Source organism: Dendrobates tinctorius, unplaced genomic scaffold (genome assembly GCF_039654945.1).
Source record: "Dendrobates tinctorius isolate UK_male_01 unplaced genomic scaffold, ASM3965494v1 ptg000062l, whole genome shotgun sequence".
Taxonomy (NCBI): Eukaryota; Metazoa; Chordata; class Amphibia; order Anura; family Dendrobatidae; genus Dendrobates; species Dendrobates tinctorius.
Window position 1 is genome coordinate 13750786 of NW_027361730.1, and position 25811 is coordinate 13776596.

The 25811-nt window shown below is 39.8% G+C and overlaps 1 protein-coding gene across 2 annotated transcripts in view; it reads right to left on the minus strand.

Annotated features, from left to right (window-relative positions):
• Positions 1 to 25811, minus strand: part of TYMP (thymidine phosphorylase) — a 61961-nt gene that overhangs the window by 11065 nt on the left and 25085 nt on the right. Inside the window, exons 7-12 of one of the 2 annotated variants that reach the window (XM_073579295.1) lie at positions 25349 to 25467; positions 25094 to 25256; positions 21711 to 21923; positions 16385 to 16525; positions 3874 to 3898; positions 2724 to 2793 (exon numbers count right to left, since the gene is read on the minus strand). In XM_073579295.1, the coding sequence (XP_073435396.1) occupies positions 2736 to 2793; positions 3874 to 3898; positions 16385 to 16525; positions 21711 to 21923; positions 25094 to 25256; positions 25349 to 25467 (719 nt within the window). In that variant the 3' untranslated portion in view covers positions 2724 to 2735. The remainder of the gene's footprint in view (positions 1 to 2723; positions 2794 to 3873; positions 3899 to 16384; positions 16526 to 21710; positions 21924 to 25093; positions 25257 to 25348; positions 25468 to 25811) is intronic. The other variant, XM_073579294.1, reaches the window with a different exon arrangement.

Genomic DNA, 25811 nt, shown 5'->3' on the forward strand with positions numbered 1-25811 from the left:
ATTCAGTAAATATTCAGGTTTACATATAAATTGGGAGAAGTCTGCTCTGTTACCTCTTTCCTATGCCCTGATGCCCCAGCTGGAGGCTCTCTCCTCGCTACTTACTGTATCTAGTTTTAAATATTTGGGCATCCATTTATCTGACAATAGTACGCTTGATCTACAACTTAATGTCCACCCATTGTTGGAACTAGTTAAAGTTAAATTTGCATCCTGGAGTAGGCTCCCATTATCTGTGGCTGGACGCATTAACCTGATTAAAATGATAGTACTCCCTAAATTTAGCTACTCGCTTCAGCACAGCGCGGTAGCAGTGCCCAAGTCCTTTTTTGTTAATCTCAATTCCCTGGTCACGTCCTTTATATGGGGGAAAACTAGGCCCAAACTTAAACTGTCCACTTTACAAAGACCAAAGAAGGGAGGTGGGGCGGCGTTGCCAGCTTTTTTCCTATATTGCTTAGGTGGGCAGGCTAAAGCTTTAAGTAAATGGATGCCGGGTAACTGTCTCCCCAATTAAAAAGTCACTAGCTCCATGCTGCACAAGCGGATTGCCCATTAGGTTTCCTGGAGTTGGAGAAACCTAATGTCCCACGTCTGCTGCCCCTGCTGCGGCTGGCACGATTAATATGGAGACAAATCAAGAACGTAATTGGGTTTAAAGATTTTATAGCTGAAATGCCCCTGTGAAATAATAATTATTTTCCGGGGTTGTTGGATCATCCATCCACCGTTTTTTGGATTCAGTATGGCGTCTCTTCAATGGGAGACCTGTATGACCAAGGGATCTTAAAATCTTTTGAACAATTACAGGCCACACATGATATTCCGAGATCTCAATTTTTTCGTTATATGCAGTTGAGATCGGCTCTTCAATCACATATGAGGGATAGGGGTGTGGACCGTACTATTTCATCTTTACCTCTGATAGGAATCCTTAATTCGCAGGGTCTCCAGGGTCTCAGATCCTCTTTGTATACGTACATGCTATCAGTAGGGGAAGAATCGGCCATAAGCTCTATTGAGAGGAAGTGGGAACGACTCATCCCTAATACGCAAAGAGAGGAGTGGGAGGAGATTCTAAAGTCTCCGACTGAAGCATCACCATCTATTAATATCAGAATGATACAATTATATATAATAAATCAATCATATTTGACTCCGTTGCGACTTTTTAGGATGGGCCAGCTTCAATCATGAGAATGTATGCGATGTCACTTGCCAGATGCTGATTTTATTCATATGATGTGGCAGTGTCCCATTATCCTACATTACTGTAAAGAGGTGACTACACTACTGACATCCCTGGTGCAGGCCCCTGTCCCTCTAGAGCCATTGATCTGCTTATTTGGAGTATGGGGGGAGGAGACTTGGAATCGCTATACTGGGGTCTTCCTGCGCGAGACGCTGGTGCTGGCATTGCGGTGGATGAGGGGGTTCATGTCCTTCCCTTAGATTCTGGATCGAGTTGGTAAATTCGATTGTTCCATATGAGCGCACGTTATACCAAAATAGGGGATGCCCGGGTAAATTTGAAAAGATTTGGGAGAGGTGGAATTCCTCTCACCTCACTTTACAAGGCTGAGACATCACACGCAACGTAATATGATATAGGAGACCAGGCTGCGGAAATAGTAGATACTAGTTGATGTAGTGGTAGTTGTAGTTTAGGAATTTTAGTTAGATTTTATTTCTGAGTGATATGACAAGGTTTGTGAAATTGCATTGATATACAGTCATATGTAAAAGTTTGGGCACCCCTATTAATGTTAACCTTTTTTCTTTATAACAATTTTGGTTTTTGCAACAGGTATTTCAGTTTCATATATCTAATAACTGATGGACTCAGTTATATTTCTGGATTCAAATGAGGTTTATTGTACTAACAGAAAATGTGCAATCTGCATTTAAACAAAATTTGACCGGTGCAAAAGTATGGGCACCCTTATCATTTTCTTGATTTGAACACTCCTAACTACTTTTTACTGACTTCCTGAAGCACTAAATTGGTTTTGTAACCTCATTGAGCTTTGAACTTCATAGCCAGGTGTATCAAATCATGAGAAAAGGTATTTAAAGTGGCCACTTGCAAGTAGTTCTCCTATTTGATTCTCCTATGAAGAGTGGCATCATGGGCTCCTCAAAACAACTCTCAAATGATCTGAAAACAAAGATTATTCAAGATAGCTTTTCAGGGGAAGGATACAAAAAGTTGTCTCAGAGATTTAACCTAATCAAGAAAAATAGCGTGCACTCAAGTCTTATTATTGAGGTGCAGGTGTAACGGACCTGTAGGTCCTATTACCAATAATAATATAGAATCACCGCACACTCAGAGAAATATAATGCCAGCAAGTGTTCATTTTATTATGTACAAAACATGTGGGAGCCAAAAAAGAATATAAAGCACTAGATAGAAGCGATATATATAACGACGTTTCGGCTCAGCCCGAGCCTTTATCAGTTTATCGCTGCAAAATAGAGAAAAATACATCAAAATATATACAGAGACCAAAAAACAATTGCAGAAAAAACAGAAAAGAGAATATACAACACCAAATAAACATCACATTATCCAAATATAATACAGTGATAAAAACACATATATACATAGACATTATACTGCTTTCACAGAGAACATGGATGTACGAAGCTGGAGCAAAAGCCCAGAAAGCTAGTACCATACTCAATAGAATAAGGGGAATAGGGGGAAAGAAAAGGATTACCTGAATCCGTTTTCAAATCTTTTGAATAGATTGTAAGAGAACTCCCAAGAGAATAGCCCAAGTAAAACGGCTGAAAGGAATTCGTCAACATCATGGTTAATAAAAATAGAAAAATAAATAAAGTTGTAACCGTAGTTATTCTGGTTTGGTTATCTGTGTGTGGTGTATAGTGCATCAGCATTATGGGGAAAAGCATAACTACCATCCTTGTGATGAGAAGACTTATGCTAATATTGATCAAGTATATGGTAATGTCATCAAAAAGTATTAGCCCACAAAATGTCTAAATAGTATAATGAGATTAATAAATCCACACAAGATGGCCATGTTTAAACAACGTTCTTAGAAGAATGCAGGACGTCTTACATTACTATGTGTGTTGCGCATAATGTGCAAAATATCAGTAAATTTACTATGTAATAGCGCTCTAATATAGATGTCATTTGGAGGGAGAGTTACCTGTGATTATAGTGCTGTAAAGCGGCGCTCCCGCGCCTGGCTGCAATGGCGTCATGCTATAACCCTCAGTATATGGCTGTATTTATATGGGAGCCCAGGTGGCCACATCCGGCCGGAAGTAAAACCCCTGAACCGGAAGTGACGTCGCGCTGTCTTAATATAGACACTGCGCATGTCTGTGATGGTTGTCAGGGTGATCAGCAGATTTGGCGTCCCTGTAATTTAACTGATAGCGCCGAATAGTGTGTGTAAAGTGCGTAGAGGCTATAATTGTATGACATGTGGACAGCATCATAGTATTGCAAAAGAATAATAAGAAAAGTTAATATACAAGCAGGCATATGGAAAACAATAAACCATGAAAAGAAAATGAAATATGCAAAAGGAAAAAATAAATAACAAAAATGGTAAATAAAGAATAAGCGAATGAAATTAAAAAATAATAATAAAAATAAAAATAAAAATAAAAACAGGGAATGAAAAAATGAAAAAACAAAATAAAAATAAAAATAAAAAACCAACAATGTTGCTGACCATGCGCAACTAGTTAAATATGCATGCATTGTATATATAGGGTTATGAAGAAAATAAAGTAGAAAATAAAAGATAAAAGACTAAAAAATGAAAATTAAAAAAAAAATAAAAAATAAAAAATCCAAAATAAGAGTCCAGTGGGCGGAGCAAAACTCACCTAGGGTAATAGCATGTTAGCGAGTCTGAAAAATAACAGAAAAAGCAGGGAAAAGGTTATTAACAGTTATAGGAGCCAGTCTATCTCCCTATTAAGCCCCTTAGGGGCTAGAGTGTCTAACTTGTGTATCCAATAGGTTTCTCTCTCTCTTAATAATTTAACATGGTCGCCCCCTCTCCTTGGGCGTGGTACATGCTCGATTACCTGAAATTTTAATTGTGCCACTGAATGTCGGTATTTAGTGAAATGTTCAGGTAAAGGTAACCAGTTTTTTTGACACCTAATTGTTGATTTGTGGCTGGCAATGCGGTCCTTAACATGCTGGGTTGTTTCCCCTACGTAGAGGAGGCCACATGGGCATTTTACCAGGTAAACCACAAAGTTCGAATCACATGTATAGTAGCCACGTATAGGGAAGGATTTACCTGTCCTTGGATGAGTAATACTGTCTGACCTAATCACATTCGAACAGGCTTCGCAACTCAGACAAGGGAATGTGCCGCAACGGCGAGGGGCAAGTAGCCTCTGCGTAGTTGTAGGAAGTTTACTGCCTATGTCAGCCCTAACCACTTTATCGCGAATATTAGTAGGGCGTTTAGTGCAGATTAAAACTGGTGCTTCAAAAGAGCCGACGTCAGGGTAAGCCTTAAAGAGGAGGGGCCAGTGTTTTTTGATAATAGAATAGACTCTGGGCATTAGTGGATGGAAAGTATGTACAAATGGGATTCTTTCTTTTGCACATGTCCTCGGTAGAGGAGATGAAGGGGTTAATACCCGTTGTTTTTCAACCTCAAGTAGTTTTGCTGGATAACATCTGTCCTTAAATTTTTTTGTCATAATATCAAGTTTCTCATTACGAATGTCATGATCAGAGACGATACGTGCCACCCTATTAAATTGTGAGCGTGGAAGACTATTCTTGGTGGCCTTCGGGTGACAACTCGAGTAGTGTAGAAGACTGTTGGTATCCGTTGGTTTACAGTATAAATCTGTGGAGAGATTCCCCTCACTATCTTGTAAAACTTTTGTATCTAGAAAAGGGACCGATTCCATATTGAAATGTAGTGTGAACTGTAATTCTGGACGGATGGAATTGAGGTGTAGGTAGAAATCATGTAATGATGATGTGGTTCCTGTCCAAATAAAGAAGATATCATCGATATAGCGGTGATATTCTATGGCGTATTGTAAAAAAAGATCATTACAGAACACATGATTGATCTCGAAGTAGTTCATGTAGGCATTAGCATACGCCGGCGCTATGTTCGCGCCCATCGCAGTCCCGCACTTCTGTATATAATAGGTATCCTCGTACAAAAAGTAGTTCTCATGTAATACAAGACTGAGAAGATCTAGACAAAACTGTATTGAGTGTTGACAGTTCTGAGGAATTGAGTAAAAATTTTGCAGCTTCAATCCCTTTGTCATGGGTGATTGAAGTGTAGAGGCTATTGACATCGAGGGTGGTGAGAATACTGCCCGGGGGTACCTTGCCTAGCTGTTTAATGATATTTAGGAATTGACCCGTATCTAGAAGGAAGGATCTGGTCTGTTTGACTAGGGGTGTAAATATTTTCTCGAGAAAGATGGATAGTGGAGATAAAACAGAGTCGGTAGATGCGACAATCGGTCTGCCTGGCGGATTTTCTAGAGATTTATGTATCTTTGGAAGTATATAAAACACTGGTGTAATTGGATGGGGGTTCACAAGAAAACTGGCAGTTTTTTGATCAATTGTGTGACGGTCCAAGTATGTTTTAGTAAGATTCCTAATCTTGTGAGTGATAGTGGAAACCGGATCCCTAGGAATAATCCCATAAGTGCTGGTATCAGATAGTTGTCTATTCACTTCCCTGTTGTAATCCATGTAGTTCATGACCACTAAGGCACCGCCTTTATCAGCCGGTTTAATTATAATGTTCTTATTGCTGTTAATAGAGCTAAGAGCCTGTTTCTCAGCAGGTGATAGATTGGAGTGAGTAGGGAAGAGACCGAGTTGTGCCTGGTGGGACAGCATTTTAACCTCACGGTCCACTAATGAAATAAATGTCTCCGTCGCATGGTATGTGCAAGGAGGACAAAATTTACTTGGACTGCGAAGACCAAGTGTAGAAATTGACAATTCCGGAATCTGAACATCACCCGGTATAGGAGATCTCTCACCCATAGGGTTAGGAGATAAGCCAAAGTGGGTTTTAAGTCTAACTGTCCGGTAAAACCTCTTGAGATCCTTCTCAAGTTGAAATGCATCCCACTTAGGAGTGGGGCAGAAAGATAGTCCCTTCTGAAGCAATGAGAGCTCAGAGGGAGAGAGGAGATAGTCCGAAATGTTGATCACCAGGTCTGATACTGCATCTGGTGTCTCACCTGTGAACGCGTTGCCATTCTTTCTCCTGCCTCGCCTGGTGGGTCTGTGGTTCGCGGGTCCCCTCGACGGCCCCGTCCTAAAAAACGTTGTCTGCCAGAATTCATGGAGGACTCGCTCCCGGAACTGAAGGACCCATTTCCACGTTGGTAACGGGATCTGCGCCATCGGCCCGTAGTAGCAGATGTATCGTTCCATCTGTATACTCTGTTCATAGAATAATCGTCTGAGTCACGTTGAAACTTCTGTCTCTTACGTTCCTGTAGAGACTTTTGATGTTCGGACAGGATTTTATCGGTTTTGGATTTCAATGATGACCACTCAGTTGAGGAAATAGAGGTGGAAAGTTGCGCTTCAATAGCCTGTATATTCTGCTTAGTTTCCACAATAGCCCTCTGGAGATATTCTACTGTCAATATAATGATGTCTAAAGAACACTTGTTGAGTATTTTTTTGTATTTATCACAATACTCTGTATTATCAGAGAAGAGAGTAGGGCGGAGATTGCTCCTGAGTCCCCTAGGAATTTTACTCTGTCTATGGTATTCAGCTAATGTGGTACAATGCAGGTCATATGAAATTAGTTTGCGTTTTGCTTTTTCGTAATCTCTAGTCCTTAGTTCTTGGACCGGAGTTCTCAAAAATTCAATGGAACTAGTAACTTGAGCCAAGATATTGGAACAAGTGGCCAAATCATATGCAAACGTGTCAGTAGACATGTAGAAATAGGGAATAGACTGGTGCAAACGCCAATATAACAACGTAATCAAGAAAAATAGCGTGCACTCAAGTCTTATTATTGAGGTGCAGGTGTAACGGACCTGTAGGTCCTATTACCAATAATAATATAGAATCACCGCACACTCAGAGAAATATAATGCCAACAAGTGTTCATTTTATTATGTACAAAACATGTGGGAGCCAAAAAAGAATATAAAGCACTAGATAGAAGCGATATATATAACGACGTTTCGGCTCAGCCCGAGCCTTTATCAGTTTATCGCTGCAAAATAGAGAAAAAAATACATCAAAATATATACAGAGACCAAAAAACAATTGCAGAAAAAACAGAAAAGAGAATATACAACACCAAATAAACATCACATTATCCAAATATAATACAGTGATAAAAACACATATATACATAGACATTATACTGCTTTCACAGAGAACATGGATGTACGAAGCTGGAGCAAAAGCCCAGAAAGCTAGTACCATACTCAATAGAATAAGGGGAATAGGGGGAAAGAAAAGGATTACCTGAATCCGTTTTCAAATCTTTTGAATAGATTGTAAGACATCTATATTAGAGCGCTATTACATAGTAAATTTACTGATATTTTGCACATTATGCGCAACACACATAGTAATGTAAGACGTCCTGCATTCTTCTAAGAACGTTGTTTAAACATGGCCATCTTGTGTGGATTTATTAATCTCATTATACTATTTAGACATTTTGTGGGCTAATACTTTTTGATGACATTACCATATACTTGATCAATAGGAGCATAAGTCTTCTCATCACAAGGATGGTAGTTATGCTTTTCCCCATAATGCTGATGCACTATACACCACACACAGATAACCAAACCAGAATAACTACGGTTACAACTTTATTTATTTTTCTATTTTTATTAACCATGATGTTGACGAATTCCTTTCAGCCGTTTTACTTGGGCTATTCTCTTGGGAGTTCTCTTACAATCTATTCAAAAGATTTGAAAACGGATTCAGGTAATCCTTTTCTTTCCCCCTATTCCCCTTATTCTATTGAGTATGGTACTAGCTTTCTGGGCTTTTGCTCCAGCTTCGTACATCCATGTTCTCTGTGAAAGCAGTATAATGTCTATGTATATATGTGTTTTTATCACTGTATTATATTTGGATAATGTGATGTTTATTTGGTGTTGTATATTCTCTTTTCTGTTTTTTCTGCAATTGTTTTTTGGTCTCTGTATATATTTTGATGTATTTTTCTCTATTTTGCAGCGATAAACTGATAAAGGCTCGGGCTGAGCCGAAACGTCGTTATATATATCGCTTCTATCTAGTGCTTTATATTCTTTTTTGGCTCCCACATGTTTTGTACATAATAAAATGAACACTTGTTGGCATTATATTTCTCTGAGTGTGCGGTGATTCTATATTATTATTGGTAATAGGACCTACAGGTCCGTTACACCTGCACCTCAATAATAAGACTTGAGTGCACGCTATTTTTCTTGATTACGTTGTTATATTGGCGTTTGCACCAGTCTATTCCCTATTTCTACATGTCTACTGACACGTTTGCATATGATTTGGCCACTTGTTCCAATATCTTGGCTCAAGTTACTAGTTCCATTGAATTTTTGAGAACTCCGGTCCAAGAACTAAGGACTAGAGATTACGAAAAAGCAAAACGCAAACTAATTTCATATGACCTGCATTGTACCACATTAGCTGAATACCATAGACAGAGTAAAATTCCTAGGGGACTCAGGAGCAATCTCCGCCCTACTCTCTTCTCTGATAATACAGAGTATTGTGATAAATACAAAAAAATACTCAACAAGTGTTCTTTAGACATCATTATATTGACAGTAGAATATCTCCAGAGGGCTATTGTGGAAACTAAGCAGAATATACAGGCTATTGAAGCGCAACTTTCCACCTCTATTTCCTCAACTGAGTGGTCATCATTGAAATCCAAAACCGATAAAATCCTGTCCGAACATCAAAAGTCTCTACAGGAACGTAAGAGACAGAAGTTTCAACGTGACTCAGACGATTATTCTATGAACAGAGTATACAGATGGAACGATACATCTGCTACTACGGGCCGATGGCGCAGATCCCGTTACCAACGTGGAAATGGGTCCTTCAGTTCCGGGAGCGAGTCCTCCATGAATTCTGGCAGACAACGTTTTTTAGGACGGGGCCGTCGAGGGGACCCGCGAACCACAGACCCACCAGGCGAGGCAGGAGAAAGAATGGCAACGCGTTCACAGGTGAGACACCAGATGCAGTATCAGACCTGGTGATCAACATTTCGGACTATCTCCTCTCTCCCTCTGAGCTCTCATTGCTTCAGAAGGGACTATCTTTCTGCCCCACTCCTAAGTGGGATGCATTTCAACTTGAGAAGGATCTCAAGAGGTTTTACCGGACAGTTAGACTTAAAACCCACTTTGGCTTATCTCCTAACCCTATGGGTGAGAGATCTCCTATACCGGGTGATGTTCAGATTCCGGAATTGTCAATTTCTACACTTGGTCTTCGCAGTCCAAGTAAATTTTGTCCTCCTTGCACATACCATGCGACGGAGACATTTATTTCATTAGTGGACCGTGAGGTTAAAATGCTGTCCCACCAGGCACAACTCGGTCTCTTCCCTACTCACTCCAATCTATCACCTGCTGAGAAACAGGCTCTTAGCTCTATTAACAGCAATAAGAACATTATAATTAAACCGGCTGATAAAGGCGGTGCCTTAGTGGTCATGAACTACATGGATTACAACAGGGAAGTGAATAGACAACTATCTGATACCAGCACTTATGGGATTATTCCTAGGGATCCGGTTTCCACTATCACTCACAAGATTAGGAATCTTACTAAAACATACTTGGACCGTCACACAATTGATCAAAAAACTGCCAGTTTTCTTGTGAACCCCCATCCAATTACACCAGTGTTTTATATACTTCCAAAGATACATAAATCTCTAGAAAATCCGCCAGGCAGACCGATTGTCGCATCTACCGACTGTTTTATCTCCACTATCCATCTTTCTCGAGAAAATATTTACACCCCTAGTCAAACAGACCAGATCCTTCCTTCTAGATACGGGTCAATTCCTAAATATCATTAAACAGCTAGGCAAGGTACCCCCAGGCAGTATTCTCACCACCCTCGATGTCAATAGCCTCTACACTTCAATCACCCATGACAAAGGGATTGAAGCTGCAAAATTTTTACTCAATTCCTCAGAACTGTCAACACTCAATACAGTTTTGTCTAGATCTTCTCAGTCTTGTATTACATGAGAACTACTTTTTGTACGAGGATACCTATTATATACAGAAGTGCGGGACTGCGATGGGCGCGAACATAGCGCCGGCGTATGCTAATGCCTACATGAACTACTTCGAGATCAATCATGTGTTCTGTAATGATCTTTTTTTACAATACGCCATAGAATATCACCGCTATATCGATGATATCTTCTTTATTTGGACAGGAACCACATCATCATTACATGATTTCTACCTACACCTCAATTCCATCCGTCCAGAATTACAGTTCACACTACATTTCAATATGGAATCGGTCCCTTTTCTAGATACAAAAGTTTTACAAGATAGTGAGGGGAATCTCTCCACAGATTTATACTGTAAACCAACGGATACCAACAGTCTTCTACACTACTCGAGTTGTCACCCGAAGGCCACCAAGAATAGTCTTCCACGCTCACAATTTAATAGGGTGGCACGTATCGTCTCTGATCATGACATTCGTAATGAGAAACTTGATATTATGACAAAAAAATTTAAGGACAGATGTTATCCAGCAAAACTACTTGAGGTTGAAAAACAACGGGTATTAACCCCTTCATCTCCTCTACCGAGGACATGTGCAAAAGAAAGAATCCCATTTGTACATACTTTCCATCCACTAATGCCCAGAGTCTATTCTATTATCAAAAAACACTGGCCCCTCCTCTTTAAGGCTTACCCTGACGTCGGCTCTTTTGAAGCACCAGTTTTAATCTGCACTAAACGCCCTACTAATATTCGCGATAAAGTGGTTAGGGCTGACATAGGCAGTAAACTTCCTACAACTACGCAGAGGCTACTTGCCCCTCGCCGTTGCGGCACATTCCCTTGTCTGAGTTGCGAAGCCTGTTCGAATGTGATTAGGTCAGACAGTATTACTCATCCAAGGACAGGTAAATCCTTCCCTATACGTGGCTACTATACATGTGATTCGAACTTTGTGGTTTACCTGGTAAAATGCCCATGTGGCCTCCTCTACGTAGGGGAAACAACCCAGCATGTTAAGGACCGCATTGCCAGCCACAAATCAACAATTAGGTGTCAAAAAAACTGGTTACCTTTACCTGAACATTTCACTAAATACCGACATTCAGTGGCACAATTAAAATTTCAGGTAATCGAGCATGTACCACGCCCAAGGAGAGGGGGCGACCATGTTAAATTATTAAGAGAGAGAGAAACCTATTGGATACACAAGTTAGACACTCTAGCCCCTAAGGGGCTTAATAGGGAGATAGACTGGCTCCTATAACTGTTAATAACCTTTTCCCTGCTTTTTCTGTTATTTTTCAGACTCGCTAACATGCTATTACCCTAGGTGAGTTTTGCTCCGCCCACTGGACTCTTATTTTGGATTTTTTATTTTTTATTTTTTTTTTAATTTTCATTTTTTAGTCTTTTATCTTTTATTTTCTACTTTATTTTCTTCATAACCCTATATATACAATGCATGCATATTTAACTAGTTGCGCATGGTCAGCAACATTGTTGGTTTTTTATTTTTATTTTTATTTTGTTTTTTCATTTTTTCATTCCCTGTTTTTATTTTTATTTTTATTATTATTTTTTAATTTCATTCGCTTATTCTTTATTTACCATTTTTGTTATTTATTTTTTCCTTTTGCATATTTCATTTTCTTTTCATGGTTTATTGTTTTCCATATGCCTGCTTGTATATTAACTTTTCTTATTATTCTTTTGCAATACTATGATGCTGTCCACATGTCATACAATTATAGCCTCTACGCACTTTACACACACTATTCGGCGCTATCAGTTAAATTACAGGGACGCCAAATCTGCTGATCACCCTGACAACCATCACAGACATGCGCAGTGTCTATATTAAGACAGCGCGACGTCACTTCCGGTTCAGGGGTTTTACTTCCGGCCGGATGCGGCCACCTGGGCTCCCATATAAATACAGCCATATACTGAGGGTTATAGCATGACGCCATTGCAGCCAGGCGCGGGAGCGCCGCTTTACAGCACTATAATCACAGGTAACTCTCCCTCCAAATGACATCTATATTAGAGCGCTATTACATAGTAAATTTACTGATATTTTGCACATTATGCGCAACACACATAGTAATGTAAGACGTCCTGCATTCTTCTAAGAACGTTGTTTAAACATGGCCATCTTGTGTGGATTTATTAATCTCATTATACTATTTAGACATTTTGTGGGCTAATACTTTTTGATGACATTACCATATACTTGATCAATAGGAGCATAAGTCTTCTCATCACAAGGATGGTAGTTATGCTTTTCCCCATAATGCTGATGCACTATACACCACACACAGATAACCAAACCAGAATAACTACGGTTACAACTTTATTTATTTTTCTATTTTTATTAACCATGATGTTGACGAATTCCTTTCAGCCGTTTTACTTGGGCTATTCTCTTGGGAGTTCTCTTACAATCTATTCAAAAGATTTGAAAACGGATTCAGGTAATCCTTTTCTTTCCCCCTATTCCCCTTATTCTATTGAGTATGGTACTAGCTTTCTGGGCTTTTGCTCCAGCTTCGTACATCCATGTTCTCTGTGAAAGCAGTATAATGTCTATGTATATATGTGTTTTTATCACTGTATTATATTTGGATAATGTGATGTTTATTTGGTGTTGTATATTCTCTTTTCTGTTTTTTCTGCAATTGTTTTTTGGTCTCTGTATATATTTTGATGTATTTTTCTCTATTTTGCAGCGATAAACTGATAAAGGCTCGGGCTGAGCCGAAACGTCGTTATATATATCGCTTCTATCTAGTGCTTTATATTCTTTTTTGGCTCCCACATGTTTTGTACATAATAAAATGAACACTTGTTGGCATTATATTTCTCTGAGTGTGCGGTGATTCTATATTATTATCAGAGATTTAACCTGTCAGTTTCCACTGTGAGGAACATAGTAAGGAAATGGAAGAACACAGGTACAGTTCTTGTGAAGCCCAGAAGTGGCAGGCCAAGAAAAATATCAGAAAGGCAGAGAAGAAGAATGGTGAGAACAGTCAAGGACAATCCACAGACCACCTCCAAAGACCTGCAGCATCATCTTGCTGCAGATGGTGTCACTGTGCATCGGTCAACAATACAGCACACTTTGCACAAGGAGAAGCTGTATCGGAGAGTGATGCGAAAGAAGCCGTTTCTGCAAGCACGCCACAAACAGAGTCGCCTGAGGTATACAAAAGCACATTTGGACAAGCCAGTTACATTTTGGAAGAAGGTCCTGTGGACTGATGAAAAGATTGAGTTGTTTGGTCATACAAAAAGGCGTTATGCATGCGCTGTATTGTTGACCGATGCACAGTGACACCATCTGCAGCAAGATGATGCTGCAGGTCTTTGGAGGTGGTCTGTGGATTGTCCTTGACTGTTCTCACCATTCTTCTTCTCTGCCTTTCTGATATTTTTCTTGGCCTGCCACTTCTGGGCTTAACAAGAACTGTACCTGTGTTCTTCCATTTCCTTACTATGTTCCTCACAGTGGAAACTGACAGGTTAAATCTCTGAGACAACTTTTTGTATCCTTCCCCTGAAAAGCTATGTTGAATAATCTTTGTTTTCAGATCATTTGAGAGTTGTTTTGAGGAGCCCATGATGCCACTCTTCATAGGAGAATCAAATAGGAGAACTACTTGCAAGTGGCCACTTTAAATACCTTTTCTCATGATTTGATACACCTGGCTATGAAGTTCAAAGCTCAATGAGGTTACAAAACCAATTTAGTGCTTCAGGAAGTCAGTAAAAAGTAGTTAGGAGTGTTCAAATCAAGAAAATGATAAGGGTGCCCATACTTTTGCACCGGTCAAATTTTGTTTAAATGCAGATTGCACATTTTCTGTTAGTACAATAAACCCCATTTGAATCCAGAAATATAACTGAGTCCATCAGTTATTAGATATATAAAACTGAAATAGCTGTTGCAAAAACCAAAATTGTTATAAAGAAAAAAGGTTAACATTAATAGGGGTGCCCAAGCTTTTACATATGACTGTACATGCTGGAAAATGTATAAGCAATTATCCTTCATGTGTGCTTGGAAAGATATGTACATATCACCTTGTTTATAAGAGTGTGCAATTTCTCTGTATCATATTTTACAATGGACGGGAACATGTGTGCTATGTATGCTTGTTATCAAAAGCCATTGTGTATGTTGTACATTCTTTGTGTCCTGAGGTTCAATAAACAAATTTTTTTAAAAAAAATCTACAATGGAATGGTTCAGAAATAAACCAATCCAGGTGTTAGAATGGCCAAGTCAAAGTCCACACCTGAATCTAATCAAGAATCTGTGGAAAGAGATGAAAACTGCTGTTCACAAAAGATCTCCATTAAACTTCACTGAGCTCGAGGTGTTTGCCAAGGAAGAATGGGCAAGAATTTCAGTCTCTCGATGTACAAAACTGATACAGACATATCCCAAGCAACTTGCGGCTGTAAACACAGCAAAAGGTGGCGCAACAGAGTATTACGTTAAAGGGGCCAAGTAATATTGCACGCCCCACTTTTCAGTTTTTGAATATCCACAAAAATTTAAAATAATCAATAAATTTCGTTCAACTTCACAACTGTGTCCCACTTGTTGTTGATTCTTCACCAAAAATTTACATTTGGTATCTTTATATTTGAGGCATGATATTTGGGAAAAGGTTGAAAAGTTCCAGGGGGCCGAATACTTTCACAAGGCACTGTACATTAAAATATACAGTAGCAGTTAGCTGTTCTTAAGATGTTCTCTGAGTACCAATGCCTGCCTAGCAGACTACCAAAAACTGGTTTGTTAACGGTGTCACTGACCACATCCTACAGCAATTGTACAGTGAGTACGGAAAGTATTCAGACCTCTTTAAATTTTTCACTCTTTGTTTCATTGCAGCCATTTGGTATATTCAAAAAAGTTCATTTTTTTCTCATTAGTGTATACTCTGCACCCCATCTTGACTGAAAAATACAGAAATGTAGAAATTTTTGCAAATTTATTACAAAAGAAAAATTGAAATCTCACATGGTCATAAGTATTCAGACCCTTTGCTCAGACACTCATGTTTAAGTCACATGCTGTTTATTTTATTGTGATCCTCCTTGAGATGGTTCTACTCCTTCATTAGAGTCCAGCTGTGTTTAATTAAACTGATAGGACTTGATTTGCAAAGGCACACACCTGTCTATATAAGACCTCACAGCTCACAGTGCATGTCAGACCAAATGAGAATCGTAAGGTCAAAGGAACTGGCCAAGGAGCTCAGAGACAGAATTGTGGCAAGGCACAGATCTGGTCAAGGTTACAAAAGAATTTCTGCAGTACTCAAGGTTCCTAAGACCTCCATAATCCTTAAATGGAAGAAGTTTGGGACCACCAGAAATCTTAATAAACCTGGCCGTCCAGCCAAACTGAGCAATTGTGGGAGAAGAGCCTTGGTGAGAGAGGTAAAGAAGAACCCCAAGACCACTGTGACTGAGCTCCACAGATGCAGTAGGGAGATGGAAGACAGTTTCATCCAACAAGACAATGACCCTAAGCACACAGCTAAAATAACAAAGGAGTGGCTTCAGAACAACTCTGACCATTCTTGACTGGCCCAGCCAGAGCCCAGACCTAAACCCAATTGAGCATCTCTGGAGAGACCTGAAAATGGCTGTCCATCAACGTTCACCATCCAACCTGATGGAACTGGAGATCTGCAAGGAAGAATGGCAGAGAATCCCCAAATCCAGGTGTGAAAAAGTTGTTGCATCATTCCCAAGAAGACTCATTGCTGTACTAGCTCAAAAGGGTGCGTCTACTCAATACTGAGCCAAAGGGCCTGAATACTTATGACCATGTGATATTCCAGTTTTTCTTTTTTAGTAAATTTGCAAAAATTTCTACATTTTTTTTCAGTCAAGATGGGGTGCAGAATGTACATTAATGAGAAAAAAATGAACTTTTTTGAATTTACCAAATGGCTGCAATGAAACAAAGAGTGAAAAATTTAAAAGGGTCTGAATACTTTCTGTACCCACTGTATATACGTATTCAACTTCATAGCAAATGAAGGACTTAGAAAATCTAAAGAATTGTTTTAATTGCCTCGTAAATATGATTTACCTTTCTCTACATGCTGCCCCACTCTCACCAGCAGTTCTGCTCCAACACTATGGTTAATTACATCTGTAGCTTTCTTTCTCCCAGCTCCAAGCGCATTCAGAATTTCGGCAATAGGTCTGGCTTGGATTAACTCCACCGTACCTAGATAGATTATAAAGTTTGTCATATTTTATTAAATTGGTCTAAAATACAAATAATTTCTACTGTGCTTCAAAAGAGAAATTGAAAGGAATTAAAATTTGTGCTGTTGATGTGTTCAAACTGACACAATAGAACAAGAGTTGCCTGAGCTCCAACCTGATGCAAATCATCATTCATAACATTTAACATCACAGCCACACCAAACAGAAGCAGTTTCAGCCATTTAATTAACTCGCCCCTTAATGTGTGAGTTAATTAAATGTTTGATCAAATGTAGCAGGATAATCTTAAAGTTGATAATTTTGAACGGCCCCAGAAGGATGATATAACTATCCTTGGCAGAAAAAAAGATTTCACACCCCTTTAACAAAACAAACCCACAAGTGTATGACCAAGACTAGGTCTTGAACATTTAAAGGGTTTTTCCCTCAAAAAACATAGGATAGGAGATAGCTTTCTGATCACTGGAGATCCAGCTACTGAGACCAGGACCAATTCTGAGACAAGGACTTTAAAACCCAAACAATAGACCTCTGGAGTCTCATCCTTAATGGAGTGGAGGTCTACATGAAGGGCATCAGTTCCATTTATTGTCTCTATTAGCTAGGCCCACAGACCATGAATGGTGCGGAGGCTGCACATGGAAGCTTCCCCGATGGTAGCCCTGTTCTCAAGCTTTTAACCCCTTCACAACATGCAGGCTTTGGTGCGGGCTTCAGTACTGAGCCCGCATCTTTCCCCGTACATGACAGCTGATTTAATCAGCTGTCGTGCCATTAACAGCCGTGGGTGGATCAGAGCTCCACTCGTGGCTGTTAACCAGTTAAATCCCACTGTCAGAGATTGACAGCAGGATTTAACTGGTTAACAGCAGCAGCAAGTGGAGCTCTGATCCACGTGTGGCTGTTAAGGGCAGATGACAGCTGATTAAATCATTTAACATGCTTCGGCCATCCATCAGCGCCCCTGTCACGTGATTGTGGGGCGCCCATAGACTGTTATGACAGCCAGAGGTCTGCAGAATACCCCCTTACCTATTATGATACTCCAGTGGCTAGCGTTCATAAGATATTGTGATTTCTGCTATACATAGCTGTGCCGAAGAACTGCTATGGTACAGCACAAGCGATCGGATGATAGCAACTTCAGCAAGTCTCCTAAAGGAACTATTGAAGTCAGTAAAAAGTGAAAAAAAGTTTAAAAAAAAAAAAACAATACCAGAATTACGTTGTTTTAGCCACCACAAATGCAATAAAAGGCGATCAAAACATCCTAGCTACCCAAAAATGATATAAATAGAAAGTCAGCTCAGGGCACCAAAAATAAGGCATCACCCAGGCCCAAAAATTGGAAAAATGGAAACGCTACAAGTCTTTTTTTTTTTACCAATTAAATAAAAGAAAAACTATACATATTTGGTATAAGCGTTCTCATACTGAACATGTTGAATCATATTGCCACGTCAGTTTTACCATACAGTGAACATGGTAAATGAAAAACCCTCCAAAATTTCTGGAATTGTACTTTTTTTGCAAATTAATTGCACTTGGAATTTTTTTCTGTCTTCCAGTACACTATATGGTAAAATCAACAGTGCCATTCAAAAGAACAACTAGTCCTGCAAAAAAAAGCCCTCATACGGCTATATTGATGAAAATATTAAAAAGTTACGGCTCTTGGAAGAAGGAAAGGAAAAAAAGGAAAATGCCATGGCGCAAAGGGGTTACAGCCTTGATCCCAGGAAAGCTGGGGGTCCCAGCAATCAGACCTCAGTTGTCAGCAAGTAATCCCCTACCTGATGGTTAAGGGATAAATTGTGCCTTTTGGAAATAACCTTTCAAGCCTCTGAATATAAATAGTAAAATAATAAATAAGTAAATATAAATATATTAATTATATATATATACTGTATGTGTATATATATATATATATATATATATATATATATATATATATAAATAATTCACTGATAGCATGCAGATTTCTTAAAAATAGTGTAGAATTAAAACACAAAGGTGCCAATTCATCTGGGCTTTTATGTAAGTTTTCACATTTAAATGAAGAGACCTGTCAGTCACCGGTAGCGGGTACGGAGAAGCCACCGAGAACTCGCCTGGTGACAGCACCACCCGGTTCCTGGAAGCTTTTAAAGTACCGTATGTTTTTCTGTGAAACGTGACAGCATTTCACAGTCAAACACACCTGTCTGAGTTCATATAGTCAGTGCCTGAGACATGTTTGCCGTAGATCGGGGAGCATGTATGGACTGTCAGGTTGTCTTTCAGCACACTTATGACAAAGTGTCAATTTTTCCATTTTTGGGGCTTGACTTTATTTTCTATGTGTCAGAAAACCCCTGAAACTATATTTTATATAAATCTATCAACTAATATAGCTATTATTGAATTTATAATAAATTAAATGTATAATTTATAGATTTGCAAATGAGGTAATAAAAAAGGGAAAATTTGTATTCAGTTGGTTATGGAATTTAATTTATCCACTACTGCAAAATACATGATTACTGCGTAATAAATATATGTAATGAAAATGGAACATTTAGGGCCTGATTCATCAAGCAGGTTATGACAGAATTCTGACATAAAATGCTTGAAATTTGCACAAAAATGTAGCTACTTTTGCCGGTTTTCTGTTAGTCCTGGCCAGCTCCGCCTGCTCTTTGATAAGTGGGCAGAGCTGTAAGGCTATGTGCACACGCTGCGAATTGGTAAAATGACCTGCGGTTTTACCTGCGGATTGGCCTGCGGTTTTCCCCTGTGGTTTATCACCTCTACAATGGAGGAGATGGTAAACCGCAGCAGAATCCACAGAAAAGAAGTGACATGTCATTTCTTTCTGCGGATTCAAAACCGCAGCTTTTCCACAGTTAAAAATCCGCAGCATGTGCACAGCAGATTGTAAATCCCATAGACTTACATGCTACTGTACACTGTCTGCAGAACTGCTGCAGATCCGCAGCGGCCAAAACCGCAGCGTGTGCACATAGCCTAAGGGAGGAGTTGGCCAAGCCTGTTTCAGCAAATTCATTGTAAGTAAATTTCTCCAGAAATGTACGCTAGTAGCCCATGGTTGGAGTAACAAATTAAAAGGAGTACAACACTCAATTCTTAATTGGGGCCTTAATCTTTTCTTCGGTTTTATTTAGGCCTACATGACTGTATAATGCTAGTAAGGTTCACTGTGTAATAACTAATGGGTCCATGATTCGAAACAGTTGCTGATTTTACATTTTTGTTTCATGGTAATATGTAGGTATTTTATACATACAGTGGGGAAAAAAAGTATTTAGTCAGTCAGCAATAGTGCAAGTTCCATCACTTAAAAAGATGAGAGGCGTCTGTAATTTACATCATAGGTAGACCTCAACTATGGGAGACAAACTGAGAAAAAAAAATCCAGAAAATCACATTGTCTGTTTTTTTTTCATTTTATTTGCATATTATGGTGGAAAATAAGTATTTGGTCAGAAACAAAATTTCATCTCAATACTTTGTGATATATCCTTTGTTGGCAATGACAGAGGTCAAACGTTTTCTGTAAGTCTTCACAAGGTTGCCACACACTGTTGTTGGTATGTTGGCCCATTCCTCCATGCAGATCTCTAGAGCAGTGATGTTTTTGGCTTTTCGCTTGGCAACACGGACTTTCAACTCCCTCCAAAGGTTTTCTATAGGGTTGAGATCTGGAGACTGGCTAGGCCACTCCAGGACCTTGAAATGCTTCTTATGAAGCCACTCCTTTGTTGCCCTGGCGGTGTGCTTTGGATCATTGTCATGTTGAAAGACCCAGCCACGTTTCATCTTCAATGCCCTTGCTGATGGAAGGAGGTTTGCACTCAAAATCTCACGATACATGTCCCCATTCATTCTTTCATGTACCCGGATCAGTCGTCCTGGCCCCTTTGCAGAGAAACAGCCCCAAAGCATGATGTTTCCACCACCATGCTTTACAGTAGGTATGGTGTTTGATGGATGCAACTCAGTATTCTTTTTCCTCCAAACACGACAAGTTGTGTTTCTACCAAACAGTTCCAGTTTGGTTTCATCAGACCATAGGACATTCTCCCAAAACTCCTCTGGATCATCCAAATGCTCTCTAGCAAACTTCAGACGGGCCCGGACATGTACAGGCTTAAGCAGTGGGACACGTCTGGCACTGCAGGATCTGAGTCCATGGTGGCGTAGTGTGTTACTTATGGTAGGCCTTGTTACATTGGTCCCAGCTCTCTGCAGTTCATTCACTAGGTCCCCCCGCGTGGTTCTGGGATTTTTGCTCACCGTTCTTGTGATCATTCTGACCCCACGGGGTGGGATTTTGCGTGGAGCACCAGATCGAGGGAGATTATCAGTGGTCTTGTATGTCTTCCATTTTCTAATTATTGCTCCCACAGTTGATTTCTTCACTCCAAGCTGGTTGGCTATTGCAGATTCAGTCTTCCCAGCCTGGTGCAGGGCTACAATTTTGTTTCTGGTGTCCTTTGACAGCTCTTTGGTCTTCACCATAGTGGAGTTTGGAGTCAGACTGTTTGAGGGTGTGCACAGGTGTCTTTTTATACTGATAACAAGTTTAAACAGGTGCCATTACTACAGGTAATGAGTGGAGGAAAGAGGAGACTCTTAAAGAAGAAGTTACAGGTCTGTGAGAGCCAGAAATCTTGATTGCTTGTTTCTGACCAAATACTTATTTTCCACCATAATATGCAAATAAAATGAAAAAAAAACAGACAATGTGATTTTCTGGATTTTTTTTTCTCAGTCTGTCTCCCATAGTTGAGGTCTACCTATGATGTAAATTACAGACGCCTCTCATCTTTTTAAGTGGTGGAACTTGCACTATTGCTGACTGACTAAATACTTTTTTTCCCCACTGTATATCCACATACTGGTTTGATACTCATTATATGAGTAATGTTATTCTGTATATTTCTTGGTACTGAGGAATTACAATAAGGTCATTTGCACACATTCAGTATTTGGTGAGTTTTTTACCTCAGTATTTTTAAGCCAAAACCAGGAGCGGGTGATAATACAGAAGTGGTGCAAATGTTTCTATTATACTTTTCCTCTGACTGTTCCGCTCCTGGTTTTGGCTTACAAGTACTGGGGTAAAAATCTCACCAAATACGCATTGTGTGCACATGGCCTAAGCCTAACAATATGCTGACCTGTTTTGGGAGCTTTAAGTTCTTCTGTATGAGCTGCTTTTCCCAGTTTGCTGCTGGAGCTCAGAGTCCTTGCTATGTCAGGTTTCACACCCTGTGCTTCCAGCATCTTTCGAAAGCATTGCAGAGCAGATCCATCACGCAAGACATTGGCAATTTTCTCTGCCCCATGTGTTGCTGAACTAGCCTGTCCACAGAGCATAAGGAGATGACCACCTGTGTACATAAGGAAAGACAGTGCAAAGTAATAATACATTATTAGAACCTTACTACATGGAAAATACATATTAATTGAAACAAGTACTTAAAGGGAACCTGTCAGATACAATAACGCTCCAAGCCTACAGATAAGGCATTCATCTTCAGATTAATAGTAGTGGATAATGCTATTAACCTAATATATGAGTTAAATAAATAAATCTTGATGATTTAACGTTAGTTTGCAGGTTAATAGTGTTACTGAAAAAGCGGCACCCAGGAGAAAATGAATTATATTTCTCCTGGAAGCTGCCAGCTTTCAGTCATGCTGGTGTGTCGGCACGGCTTCAGTCATCACGCAGCAGTTTATCAGTGTGGAGACGGCTGTCAGTCAAAGAGCTGGGGCGTCTTACAGCTGCCACTCACAGTAGAGTGATGACTGTAACTGTGTTGGTACACCTGCATGACTAAAAGCCAGGGATTCCTGATAGGAATAAAGTTAATTTTCTCGTGGCTACCACACTTTCAGTACAGAGGCCTGACACCTTTATAACGCTATTAGCCCGCAGATTAACCCTAAATCAGTAGGTTTTATTTTTTCTCACTTATATATAAGGTTAAAGAAGCACTCCCATCAATGTTTTTATCATTTTAATATATTGCATGCATCATATTATATAGCACTATGTACTTACAATTGCTCATTTTACTTACCATACATAATGCAGCAGCCAGGGTCATCTATCTGACTAATTGGTACTCGGACGCGTCCGCTTTTCGCCAGTCCTTACACTGGCTGCCCATTCATTATAGCATCCAATTCAAAGTACTTGTTCTCACCCACAAAGCTCTCCTCAGTTCAGCACCCCCTACATCTCCTCCCTCATTTCTGTCCATTGGCCTAACCGACCGCTGCGCTCTGCAAACGACTTTCGACTAACCTCTGCACTAATCCGCACCTCTCACTCCCGACTCCAAGACTTCTCCCATGCTGCTCCTATCCTCTGGAATGCTCTACCCCAAGAAATCAGGACTATCCACAATTTGCATAGTTTCAGGCGCTCCCTCCAAACACATTTGTTCAGAGGGGCTTATCACATTCACAAATCAAGTCATTCTATGTGTAAGTGTGCATGTATTGCCCATTCACTATCTCCATCCATCCCTCACTCCCTCAAGATGGCTGGACCTTCATTGTAAATACATCATTGTATACACACACCTGTGCTTTGTATCTCCCCCACCTCATTGTAGATACTAAGCTCTCACGAGCAGGGTCGTCTTATTTTGCTATAATTATTGTATTGTTAACGTTGTTACTTATGACTTGTGTTTTGAAACTGTTAAACTGTAAAGCGCTGCGGAATATGTTGGCGCTATATAAATAAAGATTATTATTATTATTTTACCTTTCTACCCAGTTACATTTTTCTCTTTTCTCTACTCTACTCTACTTTATGTAGAAACAGAGAGTCTCTTTTTCCTGTATTTATTCCCCTCTTCAAATCCTTACCCAACTGCTCCTCCTGTCCTTGCTAGGAACTTTTGCAGTGACTCATGACCCATACAGGGAAAATTGACCTCTTGTTTGTACATAGAACTTAAAAGGATTAAGCAACTCTCTTTTAGTCACATGATATCATAGATGTAACACAAAAGAGAATTATCTGGGTAGACCGGCTAAATGAGTAATTGTAAGAATACAGTGCCATATAACATGATAATTGTAATATATTAAAGGGAACGTGTCACCTGTATCGGCCGCTATAAGATGTGGATACTGCCTTTCAGTGCTTATCTACAGCATTCTATAATGCTGTAGGTAAGCCCCCGATCCGACCTGCAAGATAGGAAAAATAAGTTTTATTATACTCCCCCGGGGGGCGACCCGGTCCGATGAGTGTCGTGGGTCCGGCACCTCCCATCCTGAAGCAGGCAGGAGGGCGGCGGCGCAAGAAGATGGGAGATGCCGGACTTGGACCTGCATCACCCATCGGACCAGACCACCCCCTCCAGGTGAGTATGATAAAACTTATTTTTCTTATCTTGCAGGTCGGATCAGGGGCTTATCTGCAGCATTATAGAATACTGTAGATAAGCCCTGAAAGGCAGTGGCCGTATCTTATAGCGGCCAAACCTGGTGACAGGTTCGCTTTAAGAGGGTACAAATTTTGATGGGGGTGCTTCATTAATAGCATTATCTGACCTTACAGGTTTCCTTTACAATATCACATTTTCCTGTAATGAGAACATGTCAGCTATCCTAAGATGTCTTGGTTTATTCCCACAAAATAATAATACTGGTTCAGCATTTCATGAAAATCTGAGTTGTGCTGTGGAATCATAGAATGTTAGCACTGGAAGGAACATCCAGGGTCATCCAACCCCCTGTCAATGCAGGATTCACTAAACCATCTCACAAAGATATTTGTTCAGCCTGTTTGAAGACTTCCATTGAAAGAGAACTCACCACCTCTCGTGGCAGCCTGTTCCACTCATTGATCACCGTCACTGTACATATATGTATAATTAGTTTAACAGATTTATCTTACTATTACACCTTTTAAATACAGTGTGTCCCAGAACAAACCAAAATGTCATATTGATAAGAGGTATGATAAAACCAAGTTGTAAATTTAGTAATATTTCAGGAGGAATATCTGAGTGTTGTGCGAAGTTCTAATAAAGATGCTTCACAATTACATACTGTACATGTCCCATGTATTACTTTATGCGTCATCCATGATAAAATGTGCAGAGCATAAGGCTGTGTGCACACGCTGCGGATTATGTGCGGATTCAACGGCGCGGATTTTGTAAAATCCGCAGGTGAAACCGCAGGTCCAAATACCTGCGGTTTTACCTGCAGATTGCTCTGCGGTTTTGCCCTGCGGTTTTTCATCTCCTCAATGGAGGACATGGCAAACCGCAGCAGAATCCGCAGAAAGAATTGACATGTCAATTCTTTCTGCGGATTGAAAACCGCAGATAATCCGCGCGGAAAATTCCGCACCGTCTGCACTGCGGTTTTTGATTCCCATAGGGAATCATGGTACTGTACACCGCAGCAGAAATTGCTGCGGGTCCGCAGCGGCCAAAACCGCTGCGGAACTGCAGCAAAATCCGCAGCGTGTGCACACAGCCTAACAAGGTACAGTATATAGCAGAAGTGGAATACAATATATGACCTGTTTGTAGCACTAGCTCTTTGAGGTCTTCAGGCCCTCGTCCCTCCAAACACTCTAAGGCTTCTATGACTTCAAGGCTATTTCCTATACAACAACCAATAGGATTATCCATGTTAGTAATAAGAGCAATTGTAGGAATTCCCAGAGAGACGCCAACATTTACCTGTGATAAGAAAAGGTCTATGTGAAAATCATATCATTTATATCATTATAAATGCCTGAGACAGTGTTAGGCCCCTACCAGCAAACCCTTACCAGACTATTTGCTAGATGCTTTGCCTCTTCAATAGTTGGACTTTGAGCTGCCCCACCAAACTTTACATCCAGTATCAATGCAGAAAGACTCTCAGCCACTTTTTTACTCATGATAGAAGCTGAATGAAAGCAAGCAAACACCAAAGACATGTCAAATATTAAATTGGGACACTGTGTAAAATGTAAAGAAAACAAGAATGCAATGATTTGGAAATCTTATATCAATATTTTATACACAACATAACAAAGAACAAATATCAGAAGTTGAAATTTAGACATTTTAGCGACATCAATTTATCAATGAGTTCATTTTTTCAAATGAAATAAAAAATTTCTAACTTTTAACTCCTGACACCTTTTCTATGTTCAGCAACATGTCTTAAAAAAGCTGGGCCAAAGTTAACAAAATAATTTTGGCATTGGAATTATTAGAACAGAGGGCCATAATTCTCTGTCTTTAACC